The sequence below is a fragment of the Phyllobates terribilis genome, unplaced genomic scaffold (assembly GCF_046119375.1).
Source record: "Phyllobates terribilis strain yellow unplaced genomic scaffold, ASM4611937v1 Scaffold_4__5_contigs__length_816908805, whole genome shotgun sequence".
NCBI lineage: Eukaryota > Metazoa > Chordata > Amphibia > Anura > Dendrobatidae > Phyllobates > Phyllobates terribilis.
In genome coordinates this window covers 456,887,215-456,908,926 of record NW_027362764.1, presented here as the reverse complement: position 1 = coordinate 456,908,926, position 21,712 = coordinate 456,887,215, and the positions used below count along the sequence as shown (strand labels likewise).

At 45.5% G+C, this 21,712-nt stretch overlaps 1 protein-coding gene across 1 annotated transcript in view; it reads right to left on the bottom strand.

The window, feature by feature from the left end:
- CUNH5orf22 (chromosome unknown C5orf22 homolog) overlaps positions 1–21,712 on the bottom strand; it is a 97,250-nt gene that overhangs the window by 69,545 nt on the left and 5,993 nt on the right. The window contains exon 2 of the mRNA XM_073678642.1: positions 2,788–2,933. Coding sequence (XP_073534743.1) covers positions 2,788–2,933 — 146 coding nt within the window. The remainder of the gene's footprint in view (positions 1–2,787; positions 2,934–21,712) is intronic.

Genomic DNA, 21,712 nt, shown 5'->3' with positions numbered 1-21,712 from the left:
CACAAACTTAAATGAATTTAATTGGGATTTTATGTGATATACCAACAGAAAGCAGCAAAGATTTGTGAAGTGAAAAGGAAATGATACATAGGTTTCTAAATATTTTAAAAATATTAATCTGTAAATTGTGATATGCATTTGTATTCATCACTCTACCACGAGTCAATAGTTTGTAGGACCACCTTATGCTGCAATTACTGCTGCAAGTCTTTTGGGGTATGTCTCTACCAGCTTTGCACATCTAGAGGCTGAATTTTTTTGCCCATTCTTCTTTGTACATCAGCTCTAGCTCAGTGAGATTGGATGGAGAGCGTCTGTGAATAGCAATTTTCAAGTCTTACCACAAATTCTCAATGAGGTTTAGGTCTAGACAGTGACTAGGCCATTCACACACATGAATATGGTTTGATCTAAACCTTTTCATTGTAGCTCTGGCAGTATGTTTAGGGTTGCTGTCCAGCTGGAAGGTGAATCTGTAACACAGGTGCTGGAATGCAATGCACCGAGACCACGAGGCGGGAACAGTCAGGGGTTGATATAACCACTTTATATGTATAACAATTATTTTAAAAGGGGTTAGTAACAATGGAAATCAACAGTAACTTGAATTAACAAAATGAATCTTTCAGCAAGTAACAGTAAAGTTTCTCTCTATATGGCAGTGTATTGCGTGAGGCCCGAAACAGTATAGTCAAATTCTGTTAGTCACTCTATGTGACTGCAGACTTCTGAATCATTACAGAGTGTGCACTACGCCTTCAGGATTCTCCAGTTTTGCCAGCGATTTGCATACTTCAAACCCAACTAGCTCGGCCTTGCACAATTCACTTGTATTGAGACAGGTCGAACTTGTCTAGCTACTAAGTGGCCACATGCATGAAAATCGCCTATGTGCGGTCCCGTGACCACACCAGAGAATCCTGACTGCGTGCAGTGCGCAAACTGTAAGGATTCAGAAGTCAGCAGACAGAGTGGGTGCAGACTTTCACCAGAAGCCCGGACAACCCCTTTTTAGTTATATGAACCCAAAATGATGCCCCTAATAAATACAACAATCAAGTCAAAATTCACATAAAAAATACTTCAAATATGCTTGCAACAAGAAAAGCTTTTCCAATGGGATAACGCACCTATTGTGAATGTGTGTATTTCATTTGCTTTTGTGCTGCAGTTTTTTCAGAACCCACCCCCTCCCCACAATAAAACACATAACCCCAGATTACTATTATAAAATTAAAAGAAATACAATGCATGTGGTGACGACACCGCATCTAATCTTAATCAGACAAACAGTAAGATTTGTTAAACCAAGAGTTGTGTTGACTTGTAAATGTATGTGTATTTCGGTGGCTGGTCAACAAGGACAGACCCTGTATTTGTATAACCCTGATTGTTGTCTTCTACTGGTCTGTGAACAATGATGTTTATTACTATGCTAACTGCATATTAAATAAACATCTAGCTGGCTCTAGTATAAAGAGCCCTCTGCTATACCAACTATGTAAACTGATTAGCTCAAACAATGAAACCAGAGTGAGCCCTGCACCTTTACCTCTGACCTGTGACTGATGACCTTAGCCACATATGTAAATATAAAAAAGGATTTTTTTATCCTGCTGCAAAGAGATTTGACAGACAATTGAAAGAGACTTTGATTTTCCTTGTAAAGATAAGTCTCTCTCAGAATATCAGCTTGGAAGCATGGCTTTAACCAAAGAAACACAGATTTGGATTCTCCATGATTCCAGCCTAAGGTTATATGGCCCTGACTACATTGACCATCAGAGAGCCCATGGATACCTTTGGGGAGACCAGGTTGGGACGATGAAGTCGCCTGGCCCCATGGATATGTTATTTTGGGTTTCCAGGTGGGACCCTCCGGTCGCCTGGAATCCATGGAGACATTCGGAGAAGCTAGATTGGGACCAGCCGGTCATCTGGCCCCAAGGAAACTCTTGATGATGCCAGGGGGGGGGATCCTCGGGTCTCCTGGTCTTGTACCTCGATGGACTGTCAGCTTCCTAAGCTTGCCGCTATCTTCTCTCTGTGGGGGCCTGACAAAAGCGGGGTGCTACTGGTTAGAGGTAGTTGGCCCTGGAAGTCCCAAAGTTGCAGCTGTCCTATCCCAGATGAGCCAGCAGAAAGGTGAGACTATGTCATGTTGTACCATCTTGGGTATATACTGGGACTGTTCTATCTGTATATTGTCCGCTTTGTGGTTCAATAAAGTATTGCCACACTGTTTTACCCTCACCCTGTGTTGTCTGAGTAGTATTACGCCCACGGACGACCCAGTGTTTTCACACATGTTCTTACAAAACTGAACCAAAAACCTTATGCCTATTAGAAGTGGATTTTTCAGCCAAGAAATTCATGCCGTGTGAACATACCCCTTAGGAGTTATTCTGCTGATTTGTTCCATCTTTAGATGAGGAGGAGGGCTACTAGATTTCTGCACAGCTGAGAGACTTCTGTTGTAGCTAGTTGTTTTACAGCCAGACATAAAATAGTGAGGAGGAAAGACATCTATTTCTCTACATCCTTATGATTTGTAATTGTAATATCAGCAAAAATAAGATAAAAAAAAAAGGCAGAAATTAAGGGAGAAGGTTGTTTTTCTGGTTTAGTGTTGCTTTACAGCACAGTGTGAGCACAGGATCACTTGGTAACTTACAGATCTATGATCAGCTGTAATATGATAAATAACCATTTACTCCAATCGCCCATTTAGGAAAATAGCTGATTTCCCAAGTCAAGTCCAATTAATAAAAGGCAGTGTAGCCTCACCTGAACAGGGCTTCCTTGTCAAATACCGTATCCGCAGGCATATTTACTGGTATCAAGAGATCAGGGTGTGAATCAAAGTGAATGAAGCTAATATTACTGGCAGGCAAGTGTTTCGATCCAATAGCTCGGTATATAAATGGCAGCACCTGGGGGAAACAATGAAAAGGATGTGTTCTTACAGCCCGTAATTACCTGCTCACAATAACGTATTACACACACAGCTGGTTATTACATATCCACCATGCAGGATTCAACAAGATAAATTAAGCTAAGAAAATGTCATAAATGTTTAACTGCAAAAAAATACTAGGAGGTTAGGACTGTCCAGATTGTGGTACACCTGGTCACTAGAGGGATGGCTTTTACGCTTTTTTTTTTTTTTTTACCAAAATCGGTGTTTACTAAGTACCCAATGTTACTTATATGCACTATTGATTTGACTTCTCTACTTACAGCAGGGCATACAGGTGCATATCAATAAATTAGAATATCATCAAAAAGTTAATTTATTTCAGTTCTTCAATACAAAAAGTGAAAGTCATATTATATAGAGTCATTACAAACAGTGATCTATTTCGAGTGTTTATTTCTGTTAATGTTGATGATTATGGCTTACAGCCAATGAAAACACAAAAGTCATTATCTCAGTAAATTAGAATAATTAACAAAAAACACCAGCAAAGGCTTCCTAAGTGTTTAAAAGGGTCCCTTAGTCTGTTTCAGTAGGCTCCACAATCATGGGGAAGACTACTGACTTGACAGATGTCCAGAAGGAAGTCATTGACACATTCCACAAGGTCCCAGAGTTCCAATTTTCATTTGAAAATCAAGGTCCCAGAGTCTGGAGGAAGAGTGGAGAGGCACACAATCCAAGCTGCTTGAGGTCTAGTGTGAAGTTTCCACAATCAGTGATGGTTTGGGGAGCCATGTCATCTGCTGGTGTAGGTCCACTGTGTTTTATCAAGACCAAAGTCAGCGCAGCCATCTACCAGGAAATTTTAGAGCACTTCATGCTTCCCTCTGCCGACAAGCTTTTTGGAGATGGAAATTTCATTCTCCAGCAGGACTTGGCACCTGTCTACACTGCCAAAAGTACCAATACCTGGTTTAAAAACAACAGTATCACTGTGCTTGATTGGCCAGCAAACTCGCCTGACCTTAACCCCATAGAGAATCTATGGGGTATTGTCAAGAGGAAGATGAGAGACACCAGACCCAACAATGCAGACAAGCTGAAGGCTGCTATCAAAGCAACCTGGGCTTCCATAACACCTCAGCAGTGCCACAGGCTGATCGCCTCCATGCCACGCCGCATTGATGCAGTAATTGATGCAAAAGTAGCCCCGACCAAGTATTGCGAGTATTTACTGAACATACATTTCAGTAGGCCAACATTTTGGACTTTAAAAACATTTTTCAAGCTGTTATAAAGTATTCTAATTTACTGAGATAATGACTTTGGTGTTTTCATTGGCTGTAAGCCATAATCATCAACATTGACAGAAATAAACACTTGAAATAGATCATTCTGTTTGTAATGACTATATAATGAGTTTCACTTTTTGTTTTGAAGAATTTAAATAAATTAACTTTTGATGATATTCTAATTTAGTGAGATGCACCTGTATGTTCATTTTGTTTGTCTCTTAGTTTTTTCTTATACAACACAGACAAAACCTAACAGTAATTTTGTATTTCTAGCACTTTAATAAGGATTTCTATAGGCATATAACAAATACAATTCTAAAAACATCAGATCATTGCAGCTGGCATTATTTCCTAGAGTATACCTTGGTAAATTAGCTGCAGACACATCCCAATTTGTGGCAAACCTTGATTTTTTTTTCCAAATAAATTTTCTAGAAAACTAAAATTTCACACAATATGCCAAATGAAGTATTCCTAAAGAAAGCCATATTAACTGGCATGGGTTGGAAACTCATTTGGCTGACAGCTATTCCTCATATTCTCCAAGAGACATTGCGCTGTGAAGCCACAGTGCTAACCACTGAGCCACCGTGCTGCACATAACTGTCTTGTGAACAACGGAACAGCATGGTGATTTTCACCAACACAAGCCAGACATCAAGTACACATTAGATAGTTGGCTGGTCCAATGTATCTAAGAGCTCGGGCCAAATTTCACAGACACCTGCAGGAGCCCTTATTTCTACTGCCATATACATGTACGTCCATGTCGGCTGTGAGTGAGTGTAGTAGGCTTAGGACAACCCTCCTCTAACATCAGTGACCCGAAGCCAACTACAATAGTTTCTCTTTAATCATTTAGACAACACTGATAAGAAGGGTTAATATTTTTATACTCCTGAGAAGGAGGAGTTAGGTGAAGTTTCCTATGGAACCTAGCATGGAGTGTTACTTTGTCTGTAAATGAGGAAAAAAAAAAGAGCATACTCCTTGGAAGAAGCTAACGCAAATCGTGAGTTGGGGTTCTGGACCCCACCTTTTCCGGTCCGTCAGGTCTTTAGCACCCATCTTAACACCACTGTTTGGTATTATGATGCTTGTATACTGTTTATATAAATAAATCAATACTAGGCCACTGGGTCCTCCATTTATACTGTACATGCATGTACAAGTCCATGGGTGTATATTATACAGTGGCATGTAAAAGTTTCAGCACCCCTGGTCAAAATTAATGTTATTGTGAGCAGTTAAGCAAGCAGAAGATGAAATGATCTCTAAAAGGGCTAAAGTTAAAGATCACACATTTCCTTTGTATTTTAGGCAACAAATATTATATACTTTCATCTTTCACATTTTAAAAATTACAAAAAGGAAAAAATGGGGGGGATGCAAAAGTTTGGGCACCCTTGATAATGTGTGTGCTCAGATAACTTTGACCAAGGTTTCAGACCTTAGTCTGTTAGGGTTATGAATTGTTCACTATCATCGTTAGGAAAGGCCAGTTGATGCAAATTTCTGAGCTTTACAAAAGCTAAGCCCTTTTTGTGCCAAAAATCTGCAGCCATGGGTTCTTCTAAGCAGCTACCCAGTACTCTGAAAATGGTGGAGGCCCACAAAGCAGGAGAAGGCTATAAGAAGATGATAATGCGTTCTCACGTTGCCCTTTCCTCAGTTATTAATGTAATTAAGAAATGGCAGTTACCAGGAACAGCGGAGGTCAAGATAAGGTCTGGAAGACCAAGCTAAATTTCAGTGAGAGCTGCTCGTAGGATTGCTAGAGAGGCAAATCAGAACTCCCACTTGACTGTAAAAGACCTTAAGAAAGATTTAGCAGACTCTGGAGTTGTGGTACATTGTTCTACTGTTCAGAGACACCTGCACAAATATGGCCTCCCTCATACATGACTCATGTTTAAGTGATAAATTTACTGTAGCACAGATTAATCTCAGCTAAAAGTCTAGACCCTTAGATCAGGAAAAGAACATTTCATAACTTTCCCAAATTCTTGTGAAAAAAATATTCCCCACAAACAATTGAACTACTGTACCCAATTTATCATATATTTTAGGAGTTGGAGTCGGTCAATTTTATACAGACTCCGACACCACAGCCCTGGTTAGAAGAAAACCTCTCGTGTCCTCACCATAAAATTCAGCGGCAGAAGTATGCAAAAGAACAGCTAAACAAGTCTGATGCATTTTGGAAACAAGTCCTTTGGACTGATGATGTTAAAATAGAACTCTTTGGTCATAATGATCAAAAGCATGTGTGTAGAAAAAAGGGCAAAGAATTTTAGGAAAAGGACATCTCGCCAACCATTAAAGCGCACTTGTCAGCAGAATTGTGCTTAGTAAACCACATACACTGTCAGGTGGGCGCCGTTATACTGAGTAAAATCCGTAGATGAAATCAGTCCAGCGGTTCTTTTATAATCTTTACTTTCATTTCTGACATAATGATATGCATGTGCTCTGGTGCTCTCATTATGTATTCATGTATTTCCTATCTTTGCCTTGTAACAGGTCACTGTGCTTTCAGTGACCTGCCTATTTTACATACTGTGTACTTTGTGTTACAAAGTGAAATTTACATTCCGCCCAAAAAGGACGTGGCCAGCACATGCGCAGTAGCATCTCACGTTTGCCGAGAGATGCTATTGCGTACGCGCAGGCGTCATTTTGCTTTTGGAAAAAGAATTTGGGTGCAGCAATATTGCGCCATGCACGCGCAGTAGCATCTCTCGACAACCGAGAAATACTACTGCGCAAGCGCGGGGGCCTAGCTACTGCGCACGCGCAGACGCCATTTTGCTACAGGAAAAAGAAATTTGCCTGCAGCAATATGGCCCCTGTGCTTGCGCAGTAGCATTTCTCGATTGCAGAGATGCTACTGCGCATGCGGGGCGCCATATTGCTGCACCCAAATTCTTTTTCCAACAGCAAAATGGCGCCTGCGCAGTGTTAGGGGTCCGGATGGTGTAACCACTGTGTCGTGGTACAATGAGGGACCAGAGGGGCTTAACTAAGTGCCTACCTGGACTGACCCTGCCTACACAGCGAGTCGACTCCGTGAACCAAGGAGGGACCAAGAAGGTGAACTAGGTACCACTCTGGGACCAACCTCGTGTGAAAGCAGGTGACTCCCACGGGGCTGATAGCCGAAGCGGACTGGCACAACAGATGGGCAGACTGATGTGCACGGCAGACTGACAGGCTGGCAGACAGCACTTGGACCTGTGGGCTGGAAAGAGTGTTAGCACACAAACTACAACATTGCTCAGGCACCTCCATTTTGGAGGAGGTGCCTAAAATATCAGCTGTCCTCTGGCCATTGACCAGGGACATATTAGGACGGTGCGCGCGGCCCCTTTAAGAAGCAGGGAGCGTGCCCCAAGCACAGTGCCCGGGGATCTGCGCGCGGTGCACGCAGCCCGGGAACGCTCAGCCAGGGGAGTAGAGGATGCCAGAGCAGAGCCGCGGCGGTAAGTGGGTCAGCGTCTCTGCCGGGCAGAAAATCTTTCCAGAAGAAGAGGAGCATTAATGTTCTCCCTGGGGTCCCATAACCTCTCCTCGGGACCAAACAACTTCCAATTCCAAAATCCGCAACGTCCTTGCGCAGAGTCAGCCACCAGTAATGTCGGGAAATTAACAGAAGCATCTTCCTCTGACCGAAATGTCAAGTCAGTTTGGAAGAATGACCCCAGAGTAAAACCCTCCTCCTACCTGGAGCTGCCACAAAGGTCTTATCAAGAGGAAGATGAGAAAGATCAAACGGGGCGACCGTCGTTATTCTAGAGAGATCAATGATGTGCAGAGGCTCCTCCTCTTGATTGGTAGACAGGAAGGAACAGGAGAGTGCGTCTGCCTTAATATTCTTGTCTGCTGGAAGAAAATGAAGGGTGAAGTTGAAGAGAGCAAAGAACAGGGACCATCTGGCCTGACGAGGATTGAGTCGGTGAGCGGTTTGCAAGTAGGAGAGATTCTTGTGATCCGTATAGAAGTCACAGGGTGCAGAGCCCCCTCTAGCAAGAAATGCCATTCCTCCAATGCCAGTTTAATAGCAAGCAGTTCTAAATCTCCAATGGAGAAATTGCGCACCGAGGGAGAGAAGAGTTTGGAAAAGAAGCCGCAGGATACCATTCGCCCGGACGAAGACTTCTGGGTTAGAACTGCTTCGGCCCCAGAGGAAGAGTTGTCAACCTTTTCAGTATCCATCTTAAACCCGGTCTCCGAGATTATGCATCCCAGGAAGGGAAGAGATGTCTGTTCAAAGACGCATTTCTCGAATTTTGCATACAGACGATTCTTCCTGAGCCTCTGCAGTACCTGTCGAACATCTCTTCAATGTGATTGCAGGTGAAACACAAGGGATGAGGTCAATAGGACAGTCATACTGCCTATGTGGCGGTAGTGTCTAAGCCTCCTTCTTGTCAAAGACGTCAGAGAATGACAAGCAGGGTGGCGGCAAGCCGGGCAAATTAGCTGGAGAGGATGGAGGTCGAGCCGGACGGACAGGAACCAAGCAGGTCCTGTGACACTCCTGACCCCAATGGAGCTCCTCTCCCGAACTCCAATTCAAGACCGGCTAATGTGTTTGAAGCCAAGGTAGACCAAGCAGTAATGAGTGGGAGCGGCCGAACAGTACGTAGCAGGAGATTTTCTCTGAGTGTAGCATTCCTACCTAAAGAACTACAGGCTCAGTGATGAACAAGGTGGATTCAGAAAGAAGCTTCCCATCCACGGAGTAGACCGCTAACGGATAAGCAAGACATTGGATAGGGATCTGATACTGCTCCACAATGGCCTGTTGGATGAGATTCCCAGCGGCACCGGAATCCAGGTAGGCAGTTTCGAAGAAGTGTGTCTTACCGCAGGTGATCGATACAGAGTCAGGGGTGGAAAGGAAAATTTTTTTCCAGTACGACCTCTCCAAGCGATCCTAGACACTGGAGTTTCCTGGTCTTGCTGGACAAGAATGGATTAGATGCTCAGTACTGCCACAGTAAAAGCAACTTCCCTTGGCGCGGCGGACCTCCTGGTGAGACTTGCCCATCTTTACTTGGTCTATTTGCATAGACTGGGGAGGAGGCAGAAGCTGATGCTGGTTAAGAGACTGCCCTTTGGAAGGTTGGTGCAAGGCTCAGAGGCTTTTTCCCACTTATCACCTCCTTTGAACGCTCTTGGAACCGGATGTCGATACGTGTGGCCAACGACACCAGGTTGTCCAGAGAGGTGGGTTTGTCACGACCGGCTAGCTCATCTTTGATCCGCCCAGAAAGGCCCTCCCAAAAGGTAGACACAAGAGCCTCGTTGTTCCAGGCAAGTTCTGACGCGAGGGTGCGGAAACGCACAGCGTTCTGGCCCACAGTGAGAATCCCTTGGCGGAGTCAAAGTGTGAGGTTCTCAGACTCTTTTGCTATATCTGATATCATTTTTTGTTTGAATTTAGTTCTTTTTCTTTCTGTCATGCTGCATCATCTTGCCCTCTTTCAGTATGGAGTCCTCAGCCTCTTTGTTCCCGCCCAGTCCTTTTCCACTTGCCCATGTAAGCCGCCTCAGCTGTGTAATCAGTGCTTCTGAATCATGCCTGCAACCTGTCTGTAGTTTGGTCTCCTGAAGCCTTGGACCTTCTATCTCTGCTGTCTTTTTGCAATGGAACTTTGGGACATATGCTAGAACCCGGTTGCTCTAATATCTGCTCTGCACTGAAAGTAAGAGAGACTTTTTACCAAACTGAGGGTTTATTCCTGCTTGCTGCAATCCCTACATTTGTACCAGCGCCAGTGACTTTTCTGTTGTTAAACTAGTTGTATGAAGTAATACAAGACTTTTTCAAAGACAAGCCTGTGTTTCCAGAGTTTCCCTTTGCACCCACGCATAAGACTCTATACTAACAGTATTAACATCTGAGAAGATTCAGAAGCCAACGTTAGAGTCTGCTGGGTCTGGGAAACCAGGGTATGCTGCAGCCATATAAAGAATTCTGGATCTTGCCTCAGGGAAATGGCTGCGGACAGTGGACTCAATATATCTATTGATATTATAAGTGATGACAGTGGTTGTGACTTCTCACAACTAGGGTTGAGCGAGTATGTTCTGTCCGAGTATGCTCGGGCCGAGCTCCAAGTATTTACAGCTGCTCGGTGATATGTTTGAATCACTCCCGTGTGCATGATTTGCAACTGTTTGACAGCTTTAATTACATGGGAGCAATGTGTAAGAAATAGACATTCCTCACATGTAATAAAACTGTCAAACAGTTGCAAATCATGCACACAGGAGCGGCTCAACCATATCACCGAGCAGCTGTAAATACTCGCTCAGCCCGAGCATACTGGGCAAAAGGGTTAATAGAATATACTCGCTCAACACTACTCACAACCATTCCAGTTGAGCCCATTTTTGTTTATTTTCCTTGCAGTCTTACCACAGTTAAACACTATTGTGCACCCCTTTTTTTTCCCAGTGTTTCTGCCTTAAAGGGGCCTGGGAAGATGGATTCTCAGGTGACTGAAGCAATTCTTGCGGATTTGCAAGTTTTAAAGGCCAACTTTGCAAGTCTACAGGATCGTAATGATCATAATCTGCAAATTTTTGGACAAAATACTCAGGACTTGCGAACCAGGATAGAGGTTTTGGAGGGATGACTCCAGTCATCACCTTCACGTCCGGGTTCTGGTCTCCCCAAGTTACCACCATTCCGCTTTGGCGGTGAACGGGAGAAATTCAGGGGTTTTGTAAATCAATGCAAACTGTTTTTTGCAGCTCATGCACCACAGTTCCTCACTGAACGATCAAAGGTGCTAACTATGATCATGCTACTTTCCAACAGGGCTCTCATATGGGCAAACCCTCTGAGACTGAGGATGATTGTCTAAATAATCTAGATGCTTTTATCTCAGCCATGGGGCAGGTGTTTGACGATCTGAACCGAGGTGCTACTGCCGAAGCAGTCTGTCTTTGCGTCAAGGTAAGCGCTCGGTAGCTGAGTACGCCTTAGATTTCAGGAGATAGGCCCTCGATACTACTTGGGATAGTTCTGCCAAAAGATCAATCTTCTGGAAAGGTTTGTCTCTCGTGATTAAGGATGAACTTGCTCGTGCTGACCCTCCCACCTCTTTAGGGGACTTTATCAATTACTGCATTCCTATTGATGCCCGTCTTACGGAATGCAGACAGGAGAAATGGTTCGAGGGTAACCGCATTAACAATTTCCTTCCTTCCTCTCCAACTAAGGAGTCCTTGAGTCAAGTCATGCGAGACCCGGAACCTGAACCTATGCAGATGGACTCGTTACAGAGACGGGTCAGTGATGCACGCAAGGAACATTGAATGAAGGAAAATCTAATGTTTCTATTGCGGTAAGTCAGGACACTTCATTATAGACTGTCCCAGCCGTTCTCGTAAGGCTATTGCAGCAGTTAAACATTGCGAGTGCTGTGAAAGGAGATCTGTCGTGTACGAACCACAGGTCCCAGAAAGATCCGCAGCTTGTGACATTGATTACTTGGATTTAAACTCCGTTACTTCTGAGCCCGATGATTGTATAAATGCAGCAGTTTTTCAAGTTTCCTCAGCAGTATCTCGGTCGAACTGCACGAAGAATAATTCTCATTGTTTCCTTTCCATCAAGCTCTGGATTAACACGCTTTGGGTGTCTAGCTCTGCTATGAGCGATTCAGGAGCAAGTGGCAACTTTATGGACATCTCCTTTGCCCAGAAACATAGATCAAATTCAGTGAAGGTTACTCCTGTACAGATGGAGACTGTGGATGGTTCATTGTTAAACTCTTGACCAGTGGACCAGGAGACAGAGCCCCTGACAGTCATCATGGGTAATGATCATCAAGAGAAACTGTCATTTATGCCCATCTCTTCTCCCCATTTCCCCATTATTTTAGGACTGCCATGGCTCCAGACTCAAAACCCTACAATTAACTGGGAGACTAAAGGAGCTACAGTTTTCGGAGAAACCGATAAGTCCAGGGGTTCCAGTCTGTTCTGTCCCTAAGAGAGACATGTCAGTTCCTTAGCTACCAGCAATGTACCGTGAGTATGCAGATGTGTGTGAAAAGAAGAATGCCAACCAGCTTCCTCCTCACCAGCCTTACGATTGTCCTATAGAACTATTACCGGGAGCAGAAATACCCTTTGGCAAATTATACCATTTGGCAGGTCCCGAGCTTAAGGCTTTAAAAGACTATATTGACGAAAATCTAACCAAGGGTTTCATTCATCATTATTCATCTCCTGCAGGGGCACCTATTTTCTTTGTAAAAAAGAAAGATGGATCTCTTAGGCCCTGCATAGATTATCGGGAACTTAATAAAATCCCTAATAGAAACAGTTATCCACTGCCATTGATCCCAGAACTTTTAGAGAGAGTTCGGCATGCCAAGGTCTTATCTAAATTAGATCTCCGTGGGGCTTACAATTAGGTCCGCATTAAATCTGGGGATGAATGGAAGACAGCATTCAGGTCACAATAGGGACATTTTGAATACCTGGTCATGCCATTCGGGCTATGTAACGCTCCAGCAATATTCCAGCATCTTGCAAATGACGTTTTTAGGGACTTCTTGGATACTTGCGTGGTGATTTATTTAGATGATATTTTAATATTTTCCAACTCCACAGAGCAACATCACAAACATGTGAAAATGGTTTTGGAACGCCTACAATGGTACAATCTTTATATCAAACTTGAAAAGTGCGAATTTCACCGGACCGAGATTCAATTCTTGGGGTATCTAATTTCTTCACGGGGCATTAGTATGGACGAAAGCAAGACTCAAGCCATTAAGAATTGACCAGTTCCCAAGAATGTGAAGGAAGTTCAGCGCTTCATAGGGTTTGCCAATTTCTACAGGCGTTTTATCAGAAACTTTTCTGAGGTAGTGTCACCCATCACACAGCTTACGAGTAAGAAGTCCACCTTCACCTGGACCCCTCAAGCCCAAGAAGCATTTTCTTGTTTGAAGAGTAAATTTACCACAGCACCTATCCAAGTGCATCCCAACCCTGAACTGCCTTTATAATAGAGGTGGGTGCCTTTATAATAGAGGTGGATGCCTCAGACTGTGCCATCGGAGCTATACTCTCTCAGAGGGTAGGTGAGAAAGATGTTTTACATCCCTGTCCTTTCTTTTCCCAGCAATTGTCTGCTGCGGAAAGGAACTATGAAGTGGGCAATAGAGAACTGTTGGCCATTATCGCCGCCTTTAAGGAATGGAGACACCATCTTCAAGGAGCTACACAGCAGATAATCGTCTTGACCGACCATCGCAATCTTCAGTTTATCAGGTCGGCCAAGTGCTTGACCCCTCGCCAGGCTCCTTGGAGTCTTTTCTTAAATCAATTTAAATTTTGTAAACTCTTATAGGCCAGGATCACGCAATGGAAAGGCTGATGCACTATCTAGAATCCATTCAACTGAGATTATTCCACTCTTGCCCCCTAAGACTATACTTTCTGATTCCAGATTCCTGGGAGTGATTCATAATCAAGACCTACTTAATGACATCAAGAAGGCATACCATTTGGATTCCTGGTTGGCACAACCTTCTAGTGAAGTAAGTCTTGTATATAAGAATGGGGTGTGGATTCAGGGGCAACACCTGTATATACCTGAAACGGTCAGATTGAGAGTACTGCAACTCACCAATGACTCAAAGATAGCTGGACATAGAGGAGTTTTTAAGACTCAAGAATTTCTTGTTTTTTTTGGTGGCCTACGTTCAGAAAAGACGTGGTAAGTTATGTCACTTCATGCGAGGTTTGTGCTAGATGCAAGACTTCGCCTACAGGTCTTTTACAACCCCTACCCATCCCATCCATGGGGATCCATTTCTATGGACTTCATTGTTGAGCTGTCAATCTCTCAAGTGAAGAATACCATTCAGGTGGTAGTGGATCGCTTAACAAAGGCAGCTCATTTCATTCCTTGTGTTGGCCTACCCTCTGCTAAACAAACATCGGACCTAATCATTCATAATGTGTTTCGCTTGCATGGTGTGCAAAGTTGTTTCTGATCGAGGAGTGCAATTCACTTCAAGGTTTTGGCAAAGTTTCTGTGCAGCTTTGGATATTAAAGTTAATCTTTCTTCTGCCTTTCATCCTCAGTCGAATGGACAAACTGAACGAACAAATCAAACCCTGGAGCAGTAGCTCCGTTGTTTTATTTGCCATCTACAGGATGATTGGGTGGATCTACTTCCATTGGCTGAATTTTCTTATAACAACTCTCAAAGCACTTCCACTAAGCAGTCTCCTTTCTCTGCTAATCTGGATTATCACCCTAACATCCTTCCTCGATTTCCCATAGATACGCCTTTACCAGCTGTTACCGACAGAATTGCTTCTCTACAATGGAACATTGATCTTCTAAAGGAGAATCTGGAATTAGCTCAAGAGAGATATAAGAGAGCAGCAGATAAGTATCGTAAACCTGCACCAATCTTCAAGGTAGGAGATTTGGTCTGGTTATCAACCAGAAATCTAACATTAAGAATTCCATCATCAAAATTGGGGCATAAGTACAGTACAGACCAAAAGTTTGGACACACCTTCTCATTTAAAGATTTTTCTGTATTTTCATGACTATGAAAATTGTACATTCACACTGAAGGCATCAAAACTATGAATTAACACATGTGGAATTATATACTTAACAAAAAAGTGTGAAACAACTGAAAATATATGTCTTATATTCTAGGTTCTTCAAAGTAGCCACCTTTTGCTTTGATGACTGCTTTACACACTCTTGGCATTCTCTTGATAAGCTTCAAGAGGTAGTCACCGGAAATGGTTTTCACTTCACAGGTGTGCCCTGTCAGGTTTAATAAGTGGGATTTCTTACCTTCTAAATGGGGTTGGGACCATCAGTTGTGCTGTGCAGATGTCAGGTGGGTACACAGCTGATAGTCCTACTGAATAGACTGTTAGAATTTGTATTATGGCAAGAAAAAAGCAGCTAAGTAAAGAAAAACAAGTGGCCATCATTACTTTAAGAAATGAAGGTCAGTCAGTGTGAAAAGTTGGGAAAACGTTGAATGTGTCCCCAAGTGCAGTTGCAAAACCATCAAGTGCTACAAAGAAACTGGCTCACATGAGGACCACCCCGGGAAAGGAAGACCAAGAGTCACCTCTGCTTCTGAGGATAAGTTTATCCGAGTCATCAGCCTCAGAAATCGCAGGTTAACAGCAGCTCAGATTAGAGACCAGGTCAATGCCACACAGAGTTCTAGCAGCAGACACATCTCTGCAACAACTGTTAAGAGGAGACTTTGTGCAGCAGGCCTTCATGGTAAAATAGCTGCTAGGAAACCACTGCTAAGGACAGGCAACAAGCAGAAGAGACTTGTTTGGGCTAAAGAACACAAGGAATGGACATTAGGCCAGTGGAAATCTGTGCTTTGGTCTGATGAGTCCAAATTTGAGATCTTTGGTTCCAACCACTGTGTCTTTGTGCGATGCAGAAAAGGTTAACGGATGGACTCTACATGCCTGGTTCCCACCATGAAGCATGGAGGAGGAGGTGTGATGGTATGGGGGTGCTCTGCTGGTGACACTGTTGGGGTTTATTCAAAATTGAAGGCATACTGAACCAGCATGGCTACCGTAGCATCTTGCAGCGGCATGCTATTCCATCCGGTTTGCGTTTAGTTGGACCATCATTTATTTTTCAACAGGACAATGACCCCAAACACACCTCCAGGCTGTGTAAGGGCTATTTGACCAAGAAGGAGAGTGATGGGGTGCTACGCCAGATGACCTGGCCTCCACAGTCACCAGACCTGAACCCAATCGAGATGGTTTGGGGTGAGCTGGACCGCAGAGTGAAGGCAAAAGGGCCAACAAGTGCTAAGCATCTCTGGGAACTCCTTCAAGATTGTTGGAAAACCATTTCCAGCGACTACCTATTGAAGCTCATCAAGAGAATGCCAAGAGTGTGCAAAGCAGTCATCAAAGCAAAAGGTGGCTACTTTGAAGAACCTAGAATATAAGACATAATTTCAGTTGTTTCACACTTTTTTGTTAAGTATATAATTCCACATGTGTTAATTCATAGTTTTGATGCCTTCAGTGTGAATGTACAATTTTCATAGTCATGAAAATACAGAAAAATCTTTAAATGAGAAGGTGTGTCCAAACTTTTGGTCTGTACTGTATGTTGGGCCCTACAAGATCAACAAGATTGTAAGTGCTGTTGCTTGTCGTCTTCAACTGCCCAAATCTATGAGAATTCATCCTGTCTTTCACGTTTCCCTTTTAAAGGCCGCAACACCCAAGACGTTTCCTGCACGTTCTTCTCTTCGCCCTAATCCTGTGCTCATCGATGGTCAGGAGGAGTTTGTAGTAGAAAGGATTCCGGATTCAAGGCTGCATAGACATCAGTTACAATACTTGATTAAGTGGCAGGGCTACTCATCGGAAGACAACTCGTGGGAACCAGTTGACAACATTAATGCTCCACGCCTACTCTGCCAGTTCCATTTGAGATACCCAGACAAGCCTGGTCCGGAGTCATCCGGAGGCTGTCCCTAAGAGGGGAGTAATGTGAGGTTCTCAGACTCTTCTGCTATATCTGATATTTTTTGTTTGAATTTAGTTCTTTTTCTTTCTGTCATGCTGCATCATCTTGCCCTCTTTCAGTATGGAGTCCTCAGCCTCTTTGTTCCCGCCCAGTCCTTTTCCACTTGCCTATGTAAGCCGCCTCAGCTGTGTAATCAGTGCTTCTAAATCATGCCTGCAACCTGTCTGTAGTTTGGTCTCCTGAAGCCTTGGATCTTCTATCTCTGCGGTCTTTTTGCAATGGAACTTTGGGACACATGCAAGAACCCGGTTGCTCTAATATCTGCTCTGCACTGAAAGTAAGAGAGACTTTTTACCAAACTGAGGGTTTATTCCTACTTGCTGTAATCCCTACATTTGTACCAGCGCCAGTGACTTTTCTGTTGTTTAACGATTTGCATGAAGTAATACAAGTATTTTCAAAGACAAGCCTGTGTTTCCAGAGTTTTCCTTTGCACCCACGCATAAGACTCTATACTAACAGTATTAACATCTGACACAAAGGAGGGAGGAGGCAGTAGAAGATGTGCATCCAGGCTCATCGAACACCCTCCGGAAATCCGCAAGGAAAGCCTGGAGATTGGACACCAGAGGATCCCCTCTCCCACAGAGGGTTAAGCCACGGCAACGCCTCTCCGGTGAGATGAGACATAATGAATGCCACTTTAGCCCGATCAGAAGCGAACTGATGAGCCAGGAGCTCAAAGTGCAGCGTTCACTAGTTGATGAAGCCCCGACATAGAGCGGGATCACCACCAAAACGTGGAGAAGCAGATAGTCGGGGTCCAACGCTGGGTGCCACACTGCTGCTGGCAAGAGGTGCTGCCGGAGCGAATGCCGATTGGTTAGAGACGGACGCAGCCGGGGTGGACAGTGCATCCAGACGGGAGTTTACAGTCCGCAGGTAGGACAGGATAGTATCCTGTTGAGATCTCTGGCGGGAGACCTCTTGATACAGGTCTGAAAGCGAGGGAGCCTGGGAGCCACCTGATTCCATGGCCTGTGCAAACTGTTATGGGTCCGGATGGTGGAACCACTGTGCCGTGGTACAAGGAGGGACCAGAGGGGCGTAACTAAGTGCCTACCCGGACTGACCCTGGCTACACGCCAGCTTAGTCGACTCCGTGAACCAAAATGGGACCGGGAAGGTGAACCAGGTGCCACTCCGGGACCGACCTCATGTGAGAGCAGGTGACTCCCACGGGGCGGATAGCCGAAGCAGACTGGCACGACAGTTGGGCAGACAGATGAGCACGGCTGGTAGATAGGCGGATGGAGCTGACTGACGGACTGGCTGGCGGGCACGGCAGATAGGCAGGCTAGCGGACAGCACTGGGACCTGAGGGCTGGAGAGAGTGTTAGCACACAAACTACAACATTGCACAGGCACCTCCATTTTGGAGGAGGTGCCTAAAATGTCAGCTGTCCTCTGGCCATTGGCCAGGGACATAATAGGACGGCAAGCACGGCCACTTTAAGAAGCAGGGAGCGCGCGCGCCCTAAGCATGGTGCCCGGGGATCTGCGCGCACCCCGGGCATGCACAGCCAGGAGAGCAGAGGACGCCGGAGCAGAGCCGCGGCGGCAAGGGGGTCGGCGTCTCTGCCGGGCAGAGACGCCGGCGCTACACGCAGTAGCATCTCTCGGCAAACGTGAGATGCTATTTTGCAGGCCGAGGCCATTTTAGGGGGAATGTAAATTTCACTTTGTGACACAAATTACACAGTCAGTATGTAAAATAGTAGGCAGGTCACTGAAAGCACAGTGACCTGTCACAAGGCAAAGATGGGCATGCATGAATACATAATGAGAGCACCAGAGCACATGCATATCATTATGTCAGAAATGAAAGTAAAGATTATAAAAGAACTGCTGGACGGAATTCATCAACAAAGATATAATTTTAATAAGTATAACCAGGGCTGTGGAGTCGGTAAGCCAAACCTCCGACTCCTCAATTTCCATGACACCGACTCGCTCATACATGGCTCATGTTTAAGTGATAAATTTACTATAGCACAGATTCATCTCATCTAAAAGTCTAGACCCTTAGATCAGGAATAGGACATTTCATAACTTTCCCAAACTCTTATGCAAAAAATTAAAAAATATTCCCCACAAACAGGACCGGTGTCCGCACCCGACGCACCTGGGCAAGTGCCGGGGCCCTGAGCAGGCGGGGGGGCCCACTCGCCTTCGGGGGCCCCGCAGAGCTATGGGACCCGTGAGCGGAGGACAGCCGTGTCAGCGCCCGCTCCCCCCGTTTGCTCAGAGCCCAGGCAGCCGGCACAATACTTACCCCGTCCCGTGCCTCCGCAGCAGCTCCGGTCTCTTCCGCGTCCTCCGACTGTGACGTCTCAAGTCAGAGGGCGTGGTGGTACCGTCACAGCACAGAGCGGGAAGACGCCGGCGACGCTGAGGAGTCCGGAGCTGAGCAGCGGCAGCAGGTGAGGAGAAGTGAGGTGAGTATTAGATTTTTTTTTAATGTATGGAGGCATGGGGCATTATAAGGGAGTGTGTGTGTGTGTGTGTGTGTGTGTGTGTGTGTGTGTGGGTTTAACATACTGCTTGGGGCATTATAAAGGTGGGGGGGGTGACATTTTGCATGGAGCATTATAAAAGGGTGGGGTGACATCCTGCATGGGGCATTATAAAGAGGGAGGGGGGTTGACATCCTGCACGGGGCATTATTATAAGGGAGGTGTGACATCCTGCATGGGGCATTATAAAGGGGGGGTGACATCCTGCATGGGGCATTATAAAGGGGGGGTGACATCCTGCATGGGGCACTATAAAGGGGAAGTTGATATCCTGCATGGGGCATTATTATAAGGGGTGGTGACATCCTGAATGGGGCATTATAAAGGGGGGGTGACATCCTGCATGGGGCATTATAAAGGGGAAGGTGACATCCTGCATGGGGCATTAAAAGGGGAAGGTGACATCCTGCATGGGGCATTAAAAGGGGAAGGTGACATCCTGCATGGGGCATTATTATAAGGGGTAGTGACATCCTGCATGGGGCATTATAAAGGGGGGGTGACATCCTGCATGGGGCATTATAAAGGGGGGGGTGACATCCTGCATAGGGCATTATAAAAGGGTGGGGGTGACATCCTGCATGGGGCATTATAAGGGGGGGGTGACATCTTGCATGGGGCATTATAAGGGGGGGTGGCATCCTGCATGGGGCATTATAAGGGGGGGTGACATCCTGCATGGGGCATTATAAAGAGGGAGGGGGGTTGACATCCTGCACGGGGCATTATTATAAGGGGGGTGTGACATCCTGCATGGGGCATTATAAAGGGGGGGTGACATCCTGCATGGGGCACTATAAAGGGGAAGTTGATATCCTGCATGGGGCATTATAACGGGGAAGGTGACATCCTGCATGGGGCATTATTATAAGGGGGGTGACATCCTGAATGGGACATTATAAAGGGGGGGTGACATCCTGCATGGGGCATTATAAAGGGGGGGGGTTGACATCCTGCATGGAGCATTAAAAAGGGGAAGGTGACATCCTGCATGGAGCATTAAAAGGGGCAGGTGACATCCTGCATGGGGCATTAAAAGGGGCAGATGACATCCTGCATGGGGCATTATTATAAGGGGTGGTGACATCCTGAATGGGACATTATAAAGAGGGGGGGTTGACATCCTGCATGGAGCATTATAAAGGGGAAGGTTGACATCCTGCATGTGGCATTAAAAGGGGAGGGTGACATCCTGCATGGGGCATTATAAAGGGGGGGTATCATCCTGCATGGGGCATTATAAAGGGGGGGTGACATCCTGCATGGGGCATTATAAAGTGGGGGTGACATCCTGCATGGGGCATTATAAGGGGGGGGGAGTGACATCCTGCATGGGGCATTATAAGGGGGGGAGTGACATCCTGCATGGGGCATTATAAGGGGGGGGGGGGGAGTGACATCCTGCATGATGCATTATATGGGGGGGGTAGTGACATCCTGCATGGGGCATTATAAAGGGGGGGTGACATCCTGCATGGAGCATTATAAAGGGGGGGGTGACATCCTGCATGGGGCATTATAAAAGGGTGGGGGTGACATCCTGCATGGAGCATTATAAGGGGGGGGGTGACATCCTGCATGGGGCATTATAAGGGGGGGTGGCATCCTGCATGGGGCATTATAAGGGGGGTGACATCCTGCATGGGGCATTATAAAGAGGGAGGGGGGTTGACATCCTGCACGGGGCATTATTATAAGGGGGGTGTGACATCCTGCATGGGGCACTATAAAGGGGAAGTTGATATTCTGCATGGGGCATTATAAAGGGGGGGGTGACATCCTGCATGGGGCATTATAAAGGGGGGGGTGACATCCTGCATGGGGCATTATAAAGGGGGGGGGTTGACATCCTGCATGGAGCATTATAAAGGGGGGGGGTTGACATCCTGCATGGAGCATTATAAAGGGGAAGGTGACATCCTGCATGGGGCATTAAAAGGGGCAGGTGACATCCTGCATGGGGCATTATTATAAGGGGTGGTGACATCCTGAATGGGACATTATAAAGAGGGGGGGTTGACATCCTGCATGGAGCATTATAAAGGGGAAGGTGACATCCTGCATGGGGCATTAAAAGGGGCAGGTGACATCCTGCATGGGGCATTATTATAAGGGGTGGTGACATCCTGAATGGGACATTATAAAGAGGGGGGGTTGACATCCTGCATGGAGCATTATAAAGGGGAAGGTTGACATCCTGCATGGGGCATTAAAAGGGGATTGTGACATCCTGCATGGGGCATTATAAAGGGGGGGGTATCATCCTGCATGGGGCATTATAAAGGGGGGGGGGTGACATCCTGCATGGGGCATAATAAAGGGGGGGGTGACATCCTGCATGGGGCATTATAAGGGGGGGAGTGACATCCTGCATGGGGCATTATAA